The sequence below is a fragment of the Camelina sativa genome, chromosome 1, assembly GCF_030686135.1.
Source record: "Camelina sativa cultivar CO46 ecotype springtype chromosome 1, ASM3068613v1".
NCBI classification, from domain to species: domain Eukaryota; kingdom Viridiplantae; phylum Streptophyta; class Magnoliopsida; order Brassicales; family Brassicaceae; genus Camelina; species Camelina sativa.
In genome coordinates, this window is record NC_141880.1 from 17,741,898 (window position 1) to 17,757,466 (window position 15,569).

Below are 15,569 nucleotides of genomic sequence, written 5' to 3' on the forward strand. Positions count from 1 at the left end.
GGTTCGCGGATGTTACAATTCTCCCCCATCAACATAGATTTGTCCTCGAATCTCGAACAACCATCAGCCAAGGACTCCCGTGCAACCGTCTCCATGGTCTGCACTCCTCCGACCGGTCTATGAAAGTCACCTCTAGGTGATAGATTCACGTTCCAAGCAGGCATTATTTGCTCTTGGCTTTTGGATTTTCCTTGACTCATAGGTCTGTGGTATTTTTGTTAATTAACTCAAATCAAAATTTGTGTTCCTAAAATATGTGTGTGTCCTTAGGTGCAAACAAATATTATTTGATGTGTATGAATTGAGTTTTCGGCTTTCAGATGTGGAGGAAATTCCGCTTTGTATCAATTTCAGTATGAAAGATTTCCCTTTGATGGTTCAAACTCAAACCTTTGGGAACAAATACTTAGCTAGAAGAACAAAGTTTTAAGTTAAGAAAATGTGTCGGGGTGAAGCTGACAAGCTTTATGTGCATAGTATGCTGTTCATACTTTGATCTTAATACCTGTCCTGATTTTAAAAATTCCCTTTCTTTGTCGAGAAACGAGAGATACCTCAATAGAGAGCGAAGCGTGCTGTCTTTTTCAATCTCGTTTTCTTGTTTTAGAGTAGTGATTAGGCTTGAGACAGGTTTCAGGCTTTTTAATATGTTGAAAGAGTGACAATATTACATGTTCTGTATCTGTGTTAGTGACAATACTATTTCAACTAAGACCTTATTGAACGTTAGTGAGAATACTAATTCAACTAAGACCTTGTTGAACATTCTCATTTGTTTGCTATATATATAAGATTCATTTGATTTTAAGAGTGGTATCTAAGTATCGCAAACACAACTATCAGATGAGAATGGCAGTCAAAGGGAATGTAATAAAAATGAAGATTATAGGTTTGAACAAAATACATCTAGACAAGAAGAAAAAGAGGAGAGTGAAATGTATACAGAGGAGAGAACACGAGAAAGATTTGTTCTTTTTAAGACCTAAGCGAGGAAGCCAAGCCTCTCTCCGTTCTTCTTAGCAAGCCTGATTAGCCCTTGTCTCTGTTTAGCATCTGCACCAATCGATTTGCAGAACTCTGTGATCACCTGAAAGAATAAAACCCAAATTCCACAAAAATCATGGTTTCTGCTTTCTTGACTAGTTTTTTTTTTTTAGATCTACTTTTCAGACAGAACAGTGAACATGGTCTAACTGAGGACACAAACAAACCTGAGAGTGTAAAGCAATGGCTTTTCCTCTAAGCTGATTGAACCTCTTCTTGCCAACTATGTTGCGTGTGACAACAACTACTGGTGCAAATAAGCCTTTGCCTTCGTTTACATTCTTCATCATAGGAACTGCTCTGATGGCCTTCCGTGAGACTCGGACCTGTTGCGGCGGCGCAACCGTCTTGGAGAGCAAGTTTTGGTAATCTTCGCCGGAGATGGAACTTCCCCAACCTCCGTAGAAGGAAGTTCCTAGCAAACCTTGATTACATCCTGTTGCAGGAAGTGAAGCAGCAGCCATAATCGAATTAGCTTCTCTTTGACTCTCCGATCGATTCTAATGGTAGAGAGAAAGAGAAAGAGAAAACTGATTTGTGTGGTTTTGGTTTTTGAGTTTCACATTATTTTGGTGTGGACGAGGTTTTGGGTGTTGTTTTGGTTTGGATGGAGAAACCATAGCCACAAATATGATTCTGGTCTTACGCGTTTTATTATTATTGCGTTTAGGATTTTTAAGTTTTATTTCCTACATCAACCTTTCTCCACCGTCCGATCATTTATTATTTTCTTTTTTACTTTGTTAGTTATATTAACTTATTACTGCTTTTTCTGAATTGATATACGAAGAATCTTTAAAAGGAGATTACAAGAATTTGGTAGATTTGATAAATAATGGGTATACACATCTGTATACAAAGCAATTGGACACTGCCAAGGTAAAGTTTGAGAAGAGTGGAATCACAAGGATTCAACATACTAGTGAAAAAAGCAGGCCAATATTAGCACATGAATCGATTCGACGAGGACACTAATTCATGTTATAATTTTCAATAACAAATCTTAATCAATGTTCATCTATATAGCGACTAGGAATGAAATAAAGTGTAGCATTAAGGGAAAGAAAGAAACACCATGAATGGGAAGAGCTTTGTCATGTTCATAACATAGCATGCAAATTATATGCAAGTTTCAAAAGCTTAGTCCAATGTCATAAAACCAAGAGACATGCAAAGAAATTGACAGACTGTACATTGATAATCCTTGATGCATCATCCCACACATTCCAAGCGCATTAGAAGAAGATCCCAAACGTGTTCTCGCCACTGTAACTCATGTACAGAAACCCGTCTTCATCTTTGTGCTCTTCATAAATCGCAGACATTATAGCCGCTGCAATAAGAAGGATAACGCTACTACTATTAGTTCCACAATGACATAAAAGATATGATTCCTTGAACTGGAAAAGTAGATGATTAGGGAAGGCGTGCTTATATCTAACCAGTTGGTGGTAGAATGTTCTTCACAAAAATGAATATGGCTTTCTCAGGACTGAGCTTGATCCGCTTCCGTACAACATAAACAAACTGGCCAACAGTCAGATCAGCTGGAACCAAGTACCTGAAGTTTTGCCCAATAAGTCAGCCAAATTCATTATCTCAACAAGGCATAAAGAACCCTAAGCAAATAAACCATGAAGATACAGAATCTCTCAAGCAAAGCCAAGACTTACTTTTTCTTATCGATGTCAGGGACATCACTCTTCTCGGCTTTTTCACAAATGACCTGCACAAATTAAAGACAGAATAAGGCAAAGGTTGCTATGCACTTTCTTGAAAGAAGATAGAGAATTATCATTCATACAGGTATTCTATCTGGATACTTCTCCCTGATACGAGCTGCTTCAGCCTGTCTCTTTTCTGTAACATTCAAGACCAGAAAAACACACGAACCGATTAATATTTCCAACAGATTAATCTATTTGCATCTATCCTCAGCAAAAACAAAAACGAAACCAGCAGAGAGACTTCAACATCAATAATCATCTCCACCTGAACAGAGATTCTAATGTATTTGCATCCTCAACAAAAACAGAACAATGTTCAATCGAGACTATGTTCAGGGACTGATATAGCGTTTCTAAGCCCGTGAACAACAGACAAAATCAAGAGAGATATACGTCAACCTTATTTCATCTTCGACATCAAACATTCTTATCCACTTGAAACAGAGAATATAATGTAAGTATTTGCATCATAGAACATGTTTCAATCACGATTGCTGTAACACTAATCCAGGAACTACTACACAGACTCGGCAACGAAATCAAGAGAGACAAGTGAATCATATCATCGTCAACAAAAATTTAGAACGCAATCAAAAGAAAATCAGATTCAAGGAACAATTCATGCAGAATCAAAGCAATTGTAATCGAAGAAAACCTGAAACTAAGAAACCAGAATTTGGGAATTTTTAAAAACCTACTCGCTAAAAAAACCCTATACGATGAGAGAGAGAGATACACAAAGATTGATCGATTAAGGTTAAATCGATAGATAAAAGAGATGAGTAGAAAGGGGGAAAAATCAAACGAACCGAGAGGATGTTCATGCTTGAAGGAGCTAATCGCCATGATTTTCACGAGTTTCGCAGTCGCAGCGACGAAGAGAGAAGACAAGAGAAGCAAGGGTTTGTTGTTAACGTCGAATTGGGATATCGAATGAGATATTTAGGTATTTATATATATATATACAGTAAAACCTCTATAAATTAATAATGTTGGGTCTATTAATTTTTGTTCTTTTGAGATCCATACTGAATATTTAAAATGGTGAATTTCTTTATTATTTTCATAATAGAAAAATGTGTTACGACCATTACCGATCTCACAAAGTATAAATTCAGCTACTAATGGTCTCAACTTCAGAATTTTCTGCCATAACTAAAAGTTCAAAATAGACTCCTTAGCATTTCTTTTTCGTATCACATACTGACGAACCCAAGCCATTCACAAAAATCCATAGTCAAAAAAGTATTTTGCATATCAAATTTCGACCAAAACCCCAAAAAACCTCATCAAGTCACTGAATTCCTAGCCACCCTCTTCCTTGGGTACACATACATCCTCCTCAGCTACCTTAGCCTTATCATATATATTTGAAGAACCACTCCAAAGGAAGGCTGAGCACATATTTTCTTTTTCCTTAGAACACTTCTTCAGTGGTAATGACTGATATTTAACGAGCTGAACCGACTTGCATCAAAAATCAGTAATGTTTGCAATGACTGATATTTAACGAGCTGAACCGACTTGCATAAGTTAAATGCCGACTAGTCCAACTCACTAATCTATTTAAGATCTTATCCAATAATGGCTCATAATCAAGCTTAGTCGTTGCTACCTGCCTTGGTAGAAAAATAGTAATTTCTCATATGAAAATAAAATTATTACAACTAACTTTTATAACCACGAAGTTGTGGCCTAGTGGTTCTAGCTTAGTGGAAGAGTCGCCATGTTGGTCTGGCCACTAGACCATAAATTCGTGGCCGCCCACATAGTGACTCTTCCACTAAGCTAGAACCACTAGGTCATAACTTCGTTGTTATAAAAGTTATCAGCTTTATCTCTCTACCCATATGGATATGGGCCGCCCGATCCTATCCATGCGTTACCCTTTCTCTATGTATTAGGATCGGACTAACTTTCTTATTAGTATGGTAACTCAAAATAGAAAAAGTTTCATAAATATATATACCAGTTATAATAAATAAACTTTTTGATAGTCCAAAAAAACTTTATAGATAAATTTTTATTCTGTTATATTACATAAACTTATTTTCTTAAGCAACTAAATACAAAATTTATGTATATTAGTAAAGTAACTTATATATTTTTAAGATATTCAAAATATAAAATAAAAAATTCCTATATTCTTAAAAAAATTAAAAAAAGATATAAAATACTTGAAAATGAAGCATTTGAAATTCCGAAAATAAATTATCTTAAATTTTTTAATTTTTTGAAACATTATAAATTTAACAAAATAATATAAGTTTCTCAAAAAACTTACAAGTATTAGGTAAATTACATAATTTTAGATGATAAGAATTAGTAAACTCTAATAATATTAATATTAATAGTATTAAATAATTTTTAATATTACAATAAGTCATTAAAATATTTGACTTAAATGGCTACAATATGTTACTAAGATATATATATACTAGATAAGGCCCACGTTATTACACGGGTAAAAATTAAAATTATTTAGAATAATTAAGTAGTAATATACATGTTGTAGAATTTATCTTGTAAAATTTTAATATTGAATATAAACCTCTCATATTTCATTTTAATACTCTCTCAGTTCCATTATATAAGAATTTTAAAGCTTTCTTTTGCTGTATTTTATAATATTTTCTCCAATTTCTACGTACAATTTCTATTAATATAACAATTTATGAAAAGTGATATTTTTGAAAATCACCCTATTTTTAAATGATTTTTTTAAAGATGATACATATTAATATTTGAAAAAAAAAATGAACTTAAATAAATTTCATCGTTAGACATTCAGTTTAGTAATCACATTACTGTCTATTCCATCGTAAACCCATAATTCACTTCTTCATGGATTAGAGTTAAAATTTTAATAAAAAATAATATGAGCATCGTATGAGATAATATGTATATTGGTTAGTTTTTTAAATTTAACAATAAAAATAATCAGTAAAAAAATCAGTTAACATCCACAAAAATTTTGGAAATCCAAAAATATCCTAGATATTATTCTTCTATATGTCATAATTTTATAAGTAATACTTTTGTCAATTCTCATTAATTAACCAAAATATCTTTCCTACAAACTCAATTTTTCTATTATTTTTTAGGTTTTTCATTTTACTACATGCATTAAAATCTTTAAGATAAAACATGTAAAACTATAGTAATACACATCATGTATTAAAATTTTTTCTTTTTAAGTTTATATTACAACGATAAATATAATTAATATCTGACTAAAATTATCTTAATAACTTATGTTATTCTTTTTAACTTTGTTATTCATTATTTATTGATTAATATACATGCTTAATAAATTATGTTTTTGATTACACATGTCAATTGTTATCAAGAACACACATATAATATAAGTAGCAAACAATGGAAATATATTGATTTTGTTAGTTTTCCTTTTTGATTTAGAAAATAAATTTTTAAAATATAAACATGTAAAATTCTGTAGATATAATTAAGTTGTCTTACTACGTTTATAAAAAAAAAATTGACATGTGTCAACATCTGAATGATACAATTGACATGTGTCACGATCTCGTTAATTCGTAATTTTCTCATCGAACTTTATATAATAAGATATATATATATATATATATATATATATATATAGGAGTAGATAGATACTATATTTTGTTAAGATTTTGTACAATATTACAAAATTTTCATTAAAGGTAGAATATACAAATCTAAGTTTAATATATTAAGAAATTAGGTAGAATATATTTTCATATATGGATATCCTGTTTCAAAAAGGTTGAATATATTGATTTTTTAATAATTAATATCATAAATATCTTAATTTGATTTGTTAAATACATCCTAAAAAGTGTGTGTGTTGGGTTTATATACTATCAAATTTGAGCCATTAGAATACTTGACTTAAATGGCTACAAGATGTTACTAAGATATATACATTGTTATATAGGAATAGCTAGATACTATATTTTGTTAAGATTCTGTCAAATATTACAAAAATCTCATTAAAGGTGGAATATACAAATCTAGTTTTAATATATTAAAAAAATAGGTAGAATATATTTTCAAATATGGATATCCTATTTTAAAAAAGATTGAATATTTTGATGTTTGGGTATATATACTATCAATTTTGATAAAATAAAAATATGCATTTCAAGATCAAGAAAAAAAATATACAAAAAAATAGAAACTATTTCATCAGTTTTACTTTTGAATCATGAAATCTGCTACTTTATTCATGTTTTTATGTGTTTTTGTGATCTCTGTTATGAGTCATGCTCAAGGTAATATAGTCTTCTTCTTTCGATTGATGAGATATTCACATAATATGAAAAAAATGATTGTAGTTTATAGCAAAAACTGTTGTTATGATATATTTTTTCTCCATAATTTGTTAGATCATCAATTCACAATCTAATTTTTCTTTTTTTTTTTGTTATAAAATAGTTGATGTCAGCGAAAATAAAGATAGCATTGTTGGATGGTTTCCTGGATATTGTGCTTCTTCTTCAACATGCAAAGAAGCCATCGGAAAGAAAAAATTTCCTCATTGCCAGTGTCTGGATACAGCAATGCCGAGAGGACATTACTGTTATTGTTTCCGTCATTAGTTTACGTTGATAATGTTTACAAAGAGTGTAGTCCAAAGATTCAGATTAATTTACATAAAAATTATTAAAAAAATCTATATTATTCAAATTGAAATTTTAAAAATTCTTAAAATTTAATAAATGACAGAAAATAATAATCAAATCTCTTATCAATTTTTTCGTTACTTTTTATGTTTAAATTGGATTTTTTAGTTGAAATTCCAAAAGCCTATTCTCATTTTACAACTGAGATCGACTAGAATTTCAATATCATATCATAACAAAATAACAACTTACTTCCTAATTCACTCAAAAAAAATACACAAAACTCATAATTTGAAAAACCCGGTTTTACCCTTAATTGTTGCCCAAAAAAAAAAAACAAAAAAAAAAACTCAAAAAACAAAATAAATATTCCCTTGCAGAGGAAAGATTGACTTTGTGGCACTCAGCCCTAGGCCTCTTTCGTTTCGTCTCCACACGCCTCCAACGTCAGATTCGTTATTCATCAGCGCCTCCATGATCGCTCCCAATTGAATCAATCAAAACCCCTTCTCCCGTAAATCATTATCCTTATCCTCTGTCAGTATCTGAATCTGCATCTGGAAGCGTGATTACATACATCATGTATATAACTGCTTCATCTTCCGCTACTTCCTCGATCCTTCGAGCTGCTTCTTCTCGCTCTTCTTCTCTCTTCTCCTTCCGATCGTTATTGTCCCCCTCCGTCGCATCTCATTCGTCTCTTCTCACTCGAAGATCTTTTGGTACCATTTCACCTGCTTTTCGCTCACTTCCTCGCTGGAGCCATTGCTTTCACTCAAAACCGTCTCCGTTTAGCCTTACCTCTCAGATCAGAGCCGTTTCTCCTGTCTTAGACCGTCTCCAGAGAACCTTCTCTTCCATGGGTAATTTCTTCGATCGGATGGATCTAGCTTTAATTTTCCGATTTATATAAGCTTTATGAAAATTGAGATTTCTGTGATTGTTTTGCGATATGGAACTGATGGTTGTTACTCTAGTGATTACCATTTCATTTGTTTTTTTGTTTTGTTTCAGCGTCTGAGCATCCGTATAAGGGGATCTTCACTACTCTTCCTAAGCCTAGTGGTGGTGAATTCGGAAAGTTCTACAGCTTGCCTGCTCTGAATGATCCACGGATTGGTAACGATTTTAACATCTCTGTGAACAATTTGATTGAAAAAAGTTACAGAAGGATCAGAATCTAAGAGAAGTGCTCTGTTTGTAGATAAACTGCCATACTCTATCAGGATTCTTCTTGAATCTGCGATTCGTAATTGTGATAACTTCCAAGTAACCAAGGAAGATGTTGAGAAGATTATTGACTGGGAAAAAACATCTCCTAAACAAGTCGAGATCCCGTTTAAACCGGCTCGTGTTCTTCTACAGGTAAACTACTGTTTTGTGTAGGGGATGCCAAAATGAATTGTCTCTTATTTGTTTTCTTAACCATTTGTTTTGTTCTGTGGCAGGACTTTACTGGAGTCCCAGCTGTTGTTGACCTTGCTTGTATGCGTGATGCGATGAACAAGCTGGGCAGTGATTCCAACAAAATTAATCCCTTGGTACTTTTTTTTTTATTTCCCACATATCGATGCTATCTGTTTAGCTTAGGGTTCTTCTAGATTTCTTATGTGTACAGTGTCTCTCAGGTTCCGGTGGATCTTGTAATTGACCACTCAGTTCAAGTTGATGTTGCTCGGTCTGAAAACGCAGTGCAAGCAAACATGGAGCTTGAGTTCCAGAGGAACAAGGAAAGGTTTGCTTTCCTTAAATGGGGTTCTACTGCGTTCCAGAACATGCTTGTTGTGCCTCCTGGTTCTGGTATTGTGCATCAGGTAACTTTTTTTGCAGTACGCAAGTCCATTATTTGTTTCTAAACTTGTTCTAACATTGATATATAACCTTTTCAACCACATGATTCCAGTGTATTGAAATGTTGCTTTCATTATTATCTTATTTTTGTCTGACCTATTGTTTGTATTTGGATTTTTTGGCATTGATTGTCTCAATTTAACCCCATTTTGATCATTCAGGTCAATTTGGAATATCTTGGAAGAGTTGTGTTCAATACCAAAGGCCTTCTATACCCAGACAGCGTGGTTGGAACTGATTCACATACCACTATGATTGATGGTTTGGGAGTTGCTGGATGGGGAGTTGGAGGTATTGAAGCTGAGGCAACAATGCTTGGCCAGGTAAACTAGTCTGATTATTAACATTACCCCTATCCTATGCTGGTGAATCTGGAGACTATGTTACTGAATATATATTAGATCACTATATTTTACGTCTCTTCTGCTCCATTTTAGTGAGGCTTGTGAACCTTTCTTATGCTGCAACTCTTTTTGCTGACAGCCCATGAGTATGGTATTGCCTGGTGTTGTTGGATTCAAACTGTCCGGAAAAATGCGCAATGGTGTAACAGCTACTGATTTGGTTCTAACAGTGACTCAAATGCTGAGGAAGCATGGTGTTGTTGGAAAGTTTGTTGAATTCTATGGTAATATATATCCTTCTGAGCTCTTGTGTGTTTTGTGTGTTTTCGGAAAATGATAAAGCCTACTTTTTTTCGTCTTAGGTGATGGTATGAGTGGGCTCTCCCTAGCTGACAGGGCCACAATTGCCAATATGTCTCCCGAGTATGGTGCAACCATGGGTTTCTTCCCTGTGGATCATGTTACTCTACAGTATCTCAAATTGACTGGAAGAAGTGATGAGACGGTGAGTGTTTGGCTATAATCTTCCTTCTATATATATATATATATATATATATATATATATATATATATATTCAGATATCTGGTCTGATAAAATATTTTCATGGCAGGTGGCCATGATTGAAGCATATCTTCGGGCAAACAATATGTTTGTTGACTACAATGAGGTAAATCAGCCTCATACGTAATATTTTTGGGTTTTAAGTTTTTCATATCGTTTCAGGTTTTTATTTGACTTTGCTTTGTGAATAAATTTCAGCCTCAGATAGACAGGGTTTATTCGTCATATCTAGAACTGAACCTGGATAATGTTGAACCTTGCATTTCTGGACCAAAGAGGTATGGGTTCTGTTAGTTTTTGTAATCACGAAGCTTATTGTCTGGTTAATTGATCATGACCGTATTATCGATATCTTCTTTGCAGGCCACATGATCGTGTTACTTTGAAAGATATGAAAGCTGACTGGCATTCATGTCTCGACAGTAAAGTTGGGTTTAAGGTATGTAACTAGATGTTTCGTTTTGTGTAGGACTTATATCTTAAGCATTTACTCGTTCTTTAGACTGGCTGGCTGTTGGTGCACATTTTAAGTACCATTGTTTATTCTTGAATTTACATTTTTTACAGGGTTTTGCTATACCTAAAGAGGCACAAGAGAAGGTGGCAAATTTTTCGTTCAATGGACAACCAGCAGAGCTTAAACATGGAAGTGTTGTGATTGCTGCAATCACAAGCTGTACTAATACATCAAATCCCAGCGTCATGCTTGGTGCTGGTCTTGTTGCAAAAAAGGCTTCTGACCTCGGCCTACAGGTTGGTTTTCCGAGATCAAACTAGAAATCGATCTGATTCCTTGACTTTTCTTGATCTTTTACCAAAAATTTGCCTCTTCAGGTTAAGCCTTGGATAAAGACAAGTCTTGCTCCAGGCTCAGGAGTTGTTACAAAATACTTGTTAAAGAGGTATGTTGTAGTTTTTCAAGTTCTTTGTTGTTAAAGGCTAATTCTTTCTTTTGTGCGGGAAATGTGAAGTGTATATTATATTCCATGCAGTGGACTGCAAGAATATCTGAATCATCAGGGTTTCCATATTGTCGGCTACGGTTGCACTACCTGCATTGGGAATTCTGGAGAAATTAATGAATCAGTGGGAGCTGCTATTACTGAAAATGGTATTATTGAGATTCACAACTAGACTTACTTTGGACCTTCTTATATTATTATTATTATATATATGTGGTTAACTGTATGGTGTTATTGATTCAAAGTTTTTTGTGCTTGTTAGATATTGTGGCGGCTGCTGTGCTGTCTGGGAACAGGAACTTTGAGGGGCGTGTTCATCCACTAACAAGAGCCAACTACCTTGCATCTCCTCCTTTGGTGGTTGCCTACGCTCTTGCTGGCACGGTAATAAATCACGAAAACTTGTCAAATGTTTTTTTGTATGTGATAATGACACATAACTCATCATCATTTTGGTAATTTAACATTCTTCTTTCTTATTTTCCAGGTTAACATTGACTTTGAAACGGAGCCTATTGGCACTGGAAAGAACGGCAAGGATGTCTTCCTAAGGGATATCTGGCCAACCACTGAGGAAATTGCTGAGGTATATAGAACTTACAACCAAAGAACAAATTTACTTCTGGTACACAAATATTAAATTAGTCTTTTGGCGTATGGATCAGGTTGTTCAGTCCAGTGTTTTGCCTGACATGTTCCGAGCAACATATGAGTCAATCACCAAGGGTAACCCCATGTGGAATAAGCTGTCTGTTCCTGAAGATTCCCTCTACTCATGGGATCCCAACTCAACTTACATTCACGAGCCTCCATACTTTAAGGACATGACCATGGATCCTCCGGGGCCACACAATGTGAAGGATGCTTACTGTTTGCTCAACTTTGGAGACAGTATCACTACCGATCACATCTCTCCAGCTGGGAACATCCAAAAGGACAGTCCCGCTGCTAAGTTTCTCCTCGAGCGTGGTGTTGACCGTAAGGACTTCAACTCATATGGAAGTCGCCGAGGGAATGATGAGATAATGGCCAGAGGGACTTTCGCTAATATCCGTATCGTTAACAAGCTCATGAATGGTGAAGTTGGCCCCAAGACAGTTCACATTCCATCTGGAGAGAAGCTCTCAGTCTTCGACGCAGCCATGGTTTGTGTTTATCTAACTTAATTTTGTATTACTGACTGTACGTTGATCAAGTCTAATGTCTCCTTATCATAATGTTAACTGTATCAGAAATACAAGTCAGCTGGTGAAGACACAATTATTCTCGCTGGAGCTGAGTATGGAAGTGGTAGCTCACGTGATTGGGCTGCCAAGGGACCCATGCTACAGGTTCAGAGCCACTTCCCTCGTGTTTTTTTCCGCATAAACCTGTCTTACTGTTTTATCTGAAACAAAAAAATTTGGGATTGGCAGGGTGTGAAAGCAGTGATTGCAAAGAGTTTTGAGAGAATTCACCGAAGCAACTTGGTGGGAATGGGAATCATTCCGTTGTGCTTTAAGTCTGGGGAAGATGCCGATACTCTTGGATTGACTGGTCACGAGCGCTACACAATCCATCTCCCAACCGACATCTCAGAAATTAAACCTGGCCAAGATGTTACTGTCACTACTGACAACGGAAAATCTTTCACTTGCACAGTCCGCTTCGACACTGAGGTAAAATACTTCAATCTCCAAAAATGTGAACGCGAGCAAAAAAAGCATTACAATGTTAACTAATACTGGTAAACAAAATGTGCACAGGTGGAATTGGCTTACTTTAACCATGGAGGCATACTTCCATACGTCATCAGAAACTTGAGCAAGCAATAGTGAAGGAAACGACTCAATTTATGGAAAGCATAAATAAAAGAGATTTTTTTTCTCTGTTGTCATTTTAAAAGGCAGATAATTCTGTCTAAGAGGGGTTAGGTGAAAAGGTGAGAGGATCTCAAGCAATATGATATTTCTTTTGTACGGTTTCAGTGGTTTACTACATGTTTGGGCTCTCCTATGTTTAGCAACTTGCATCCGCTGAATATTATTTGTTTTGGAAAGGAATAAAAAGCGGATCTCTTTAAATCTTCGAATTTAAGCGAAAAAAACCTAATGACTCTAGCTTGTTTTTTTTATATAAAATTCCCAATAGAGATATTAGAAAAGGAGTTCAACTCTCAAGTATATGAAGAATACTAATGACTCTAGCTTCTTTTTTTTTTAATCTATTGGCTCCTTCCTACTTGCTCCCTCTTGGATGAGGTGGTGCTTGAATATAGAGGTTTTGAATGGGAGGACATAAAAAAAGCAGATCACTCTTTAATGTATTCTTCCTATCACTAAGGGTCTGACTGGTTCAAACGCTGCGGTTGCGGAAGATTGCTGAAGCGGGTGATTGCGGTTTCAAGCGTTATTAAGCGTTTTGAATGACTGGTTTAGCGGTTTAAAATTGGTGCATTTGCGGGAGGTTTACGACTGGTTGACCAGCGGGTGCAATAGCGGTTGGAACATAATAAATGTGATATCTAATATATAAATGTAAAAACACCAAAAATTTTATTAAACTTGATTTATAATTAAAATGCATTAAAATAATAATTATTCAAAAAAAATTCATATTGAAATACTTATTCCTTTATGCATTTGGTTTTTCACCAAAATTTTAATCAAGTAATTTGATAAATGAGAAAGCATATGCTTTAGATCGTAGATCTTTTCTCTTTTCTCTTAGATCGTGGATCAGTAGTTGCATCGGTAGGAATGGTCAAGTGAGAGTTGGGAAGAGTCATTGGTGATTTGTTTTAACATTTTTCACAAATAATCTTATTTTCTTAAATTTCTGATGAAATATTATATTTATTTAGATTTTTTTGAACTTATGTGCGATGTGCCATTAAATTTACATCAAGTTTTCCGGGTTATTGTTAGTTGGAATATTTTTTCTTCTAATTGTTTATTTTATAATCTCTGCAATCATATACCTACTTCATTTTCTCCCATCCTTAATGAGTAAAATGGTTAGATAGAAAATATAACAAAAAAAATTTCATTATTATTGATTTCTTTTATGTTTTTTTGCAAAAAAAAAAAATCCAACCGCAATCGCCCGCAACCGCAAACGCTTGCGGGAAGCAGCTTTTGGAATTCAGTGGTTTGGAGCGATTGGGAGCGATTAGGAGCGATTGGAAGCGGTTTGTATGATTGGTTCTAATCGCTAGCAACCGGTACCACCCGCAAACGCAGCGTTTGCGGGAGGTAGCGGGAGAACCAATCAACACCTAAGTCACCATTCAAAAATTTTTATATTTTTAAAAGTTAATGCAGATGAACTGTGTGCAGTTTAAGTAGTAAATGTTACAACTCGTGACTTTGGTTCCTCTACCACGCACAAGTCTCGAGATATCCAAAAGTAGTCATTCTTTTCAAAAGAAGTATATCTCACCAACTCTTTTTGTCTAAAAACAGAAAGTCTTCTTCGTTTTCCACTTTGTTTCCTAGGTTTCGACCGAAGGTAATTGATGTGGGCGTAAGATTGGGTCCTCTTTAGCTCCAACTGGTGACCAGTTTTTAGAAAAAGAATGGACAGGAATGTGTTGTTCTTCTTTGTTCCTCATTTTTGTTACCATTTACAAGTAACATATCTTCCAAATTCTGAAACATGGACCCCACACTATTCTTATACGTTCTTTTTTTTTTAGGAATCACAGAATAAATTTGTTCCTCTTCAATTTGTTAGTAGAACAAACAGGAAAACAAATTAATTATTATTTTAAAAAAAAATAATTCATGCAAAATCTAATAAATTGTAAAAAAAATTGATGATAACGTTCAAAGGAAAACCTCACGATAAAAGAAGGTACATGATAACGTTAAACTCTTCTAAACTTATATCTTTTGATTCAACTAGTTCCACAACTTATATTTTAAACAATTTGTACATATCCAATATCAAATTCAAACTCATCTTGATCTATCTCATAATTATCTCATGAACTGTTTAATAATTTAAGTCTTATAAAATACAACTATAAATAGTCTTCAGCACAAAAGGCCATCATATAGTAAAAAAACCCTACGATCGAGAGACGTAAAGGTGAAAAAAATAATCATACAATATTTTTTAGCATGACTTCTTTTGTTTTTTTTTGTGTTTTGCTTACATTCTTGTGTTTGGTTTTATTAATTTATGTATTTGATTTTGATCTTTAGAAAAAACTTGGATTATGGCAAGTTCCCAAGAGAATAGTGGATCATCACGGCGTGGAGGTCTTTGAAGAAACAAAGGCAAATCAACCACTGCATTAGGGATCGATACCGAAGAAAAGGTATATATGTTTTGCATATAATTATTTATTAAATTTCAATGCATATAGGATGAATGAATTTAAACGAAACATGATTACTGAGTATGTATATATTATAGTATGTGTGGAAGGAAAGACATTGTCAAATTATGCTTGAACTCGTTATTACGGA

At 34.2% G+C, this 15,569-nt stretch overlaps 3 protein-coding genes across 3 annotated transcripts; 1 reads left to right on the plus strand and 2 right to left on the minus strand.

Moving 5' to 3' along the window:
• Positions 1-850: 850 nt before the first annotated feature.
• LOC104699036 (protein PROTON GRADIENT REGULATION 5, chloroplastic) lies at positions 851-1,697 on the minus strand. Its single transcript, XM_010414392.3, has 2 exons — positions 1,212-1,697; positions 851-1,087 (listed from the first exon to the last, which is right to left on the minus strand). Exons 1-2 carry the CDS (start codon positions 1,506-1,508, stop codon positions 983-985), a joined length of 402 nt encoding a protein of 133 aa, XP_010412694.1. The 5' UTR covers positions 1,509-1,697; the 3' UTR covers positions 851-982.
• Positions 1,698-2,080: 383 nt separating this feature from the next.
• LOC104699045 (autophagy-related protein 8d-like) lies at positions 2,081-3,774 on the minus strand. The gene is made up of 5 exons (XM_010414402.3): positions 3,581-3,774; positions 2,849-2,904; positions 2,718-2,770; positions 2,487-2,605; positions 2,081-2,377 (listed from the first exon to the last, which is right to left on the minus strand). Exons 1-5 carry the CDS (start codon positions 3,615-3,617, stop codon positions 2,280-2,282), a joined length of 363 nt encoding a protein of 120 aa, XP_010412704.1. The 5' UTR covers positions 3,618-3,774; the 3' UTR covers positions 2,081-2,279.
• Positions 3,775-7,712: 3,938 nt separating this feature from the next.
• Positions 7,713-13,180, plus strand: LOC104699062 (aconitate hydratase 3, mitochondrial). Its single transcript, XM_087460440.1, has 20 exons — positions 7,713-8,259; positions 8,411-8,515; positions 8,601-8,761; positions 8,845-8,937; positions 9,025-9,210; positions 9,409-9,570; positions 9,731-9,875; positions 9,954-10,096; positions 10,203-10,259; positions 10,352-10,431; positions 10,517-10,592; positions 10,721-10,906; positions 10,988-11,055; positions 11,146-11,264; positions 11,378-11,499; positions 11,603-11,701; positions 11,781-12,260; positions 12,348-12,446; positions 12,531-12,773; positions 12,861-13,180. The coding sequence occupies exons 1-20, from the start codon at positions 7,977-7,979 to the stop codon at positions 12,927-12,929; spliced, it is 2,976 nt and encodes a 991-aa protein (XP_087316566.1). The 5' UTR covers positions 7,713-7,976; the 3' UTR covers positions 12,930-13,180.
• The last annotated feature ends 2,389 nt before the right edge of the window (positions 13,181-15,569 follow it).

What these genes read in the sequence shown, in the direction of transcription:
- LOC104699036 (XM_010414392.3), bottom strand. Translation starts at nt 1,508, where the DNA reads ATGGCTGCTGCTTCACTTCCTGCAACAGGATGTAATCAAGGTTTGCTA. An exon ending in CCATTGCTTTACACTCTCAG is followed by an intron (nt 1,088 to 1,211) that starts GTTTGTTTGTGT and finishes TTATTCTTTCAG; the next exon opens with GTGATCACAGAGTTCTGCAA.
- LOC104699045 (XM_010414402.3), bottom strand. Translation starts at nt 3,617, where the DNA reads ATGGCGATTAGCTCCTTCAAGCATGAACATCCTCTCG. An exon ending in CAAGCATGAACATCCTCTCG is followed by an intron (nt 2,905 to 3,580) that starts GTTCGTTTGATT and finishes TGAATGTTACAG; the next exon opens with AAAAGAGACAGGCTGAAGCA. An exon ending in GAACATTCTACCACCAACTG is followed by an intron (nt 2,378 to 2,486) that starts GTTAGATATAAG and finishes TTCTTATTGCAG; the next exon opens with CGGCTATAATGTCTGCGATT.
- LOC104699062 (XM_087460440.1), top strand. Translation starts at nt 7,977, where the DNA reads ATGTATATAACTGCTTCATCTTCCGCTACTTCCTCGATCCTTCGAGCT. An exon ending in TGCATTTCTGGACCAAAGAG is followed by an intron (nt 10,432 to 10,516) that starts GTATGGGTTCTG and finishes TCTTCTTTGCAG; the next exon opens with GCCACATGATCGTGTTACTT. An exon ending in CCTACGCTCTTGCTGGCACG is followed by an intron (nt 11,500 to 11,602) that starts GTAATAAATCAC and finishes CTTATTTTCCAG; the next exon opens with GTTAACATTGACTTTGAAAC.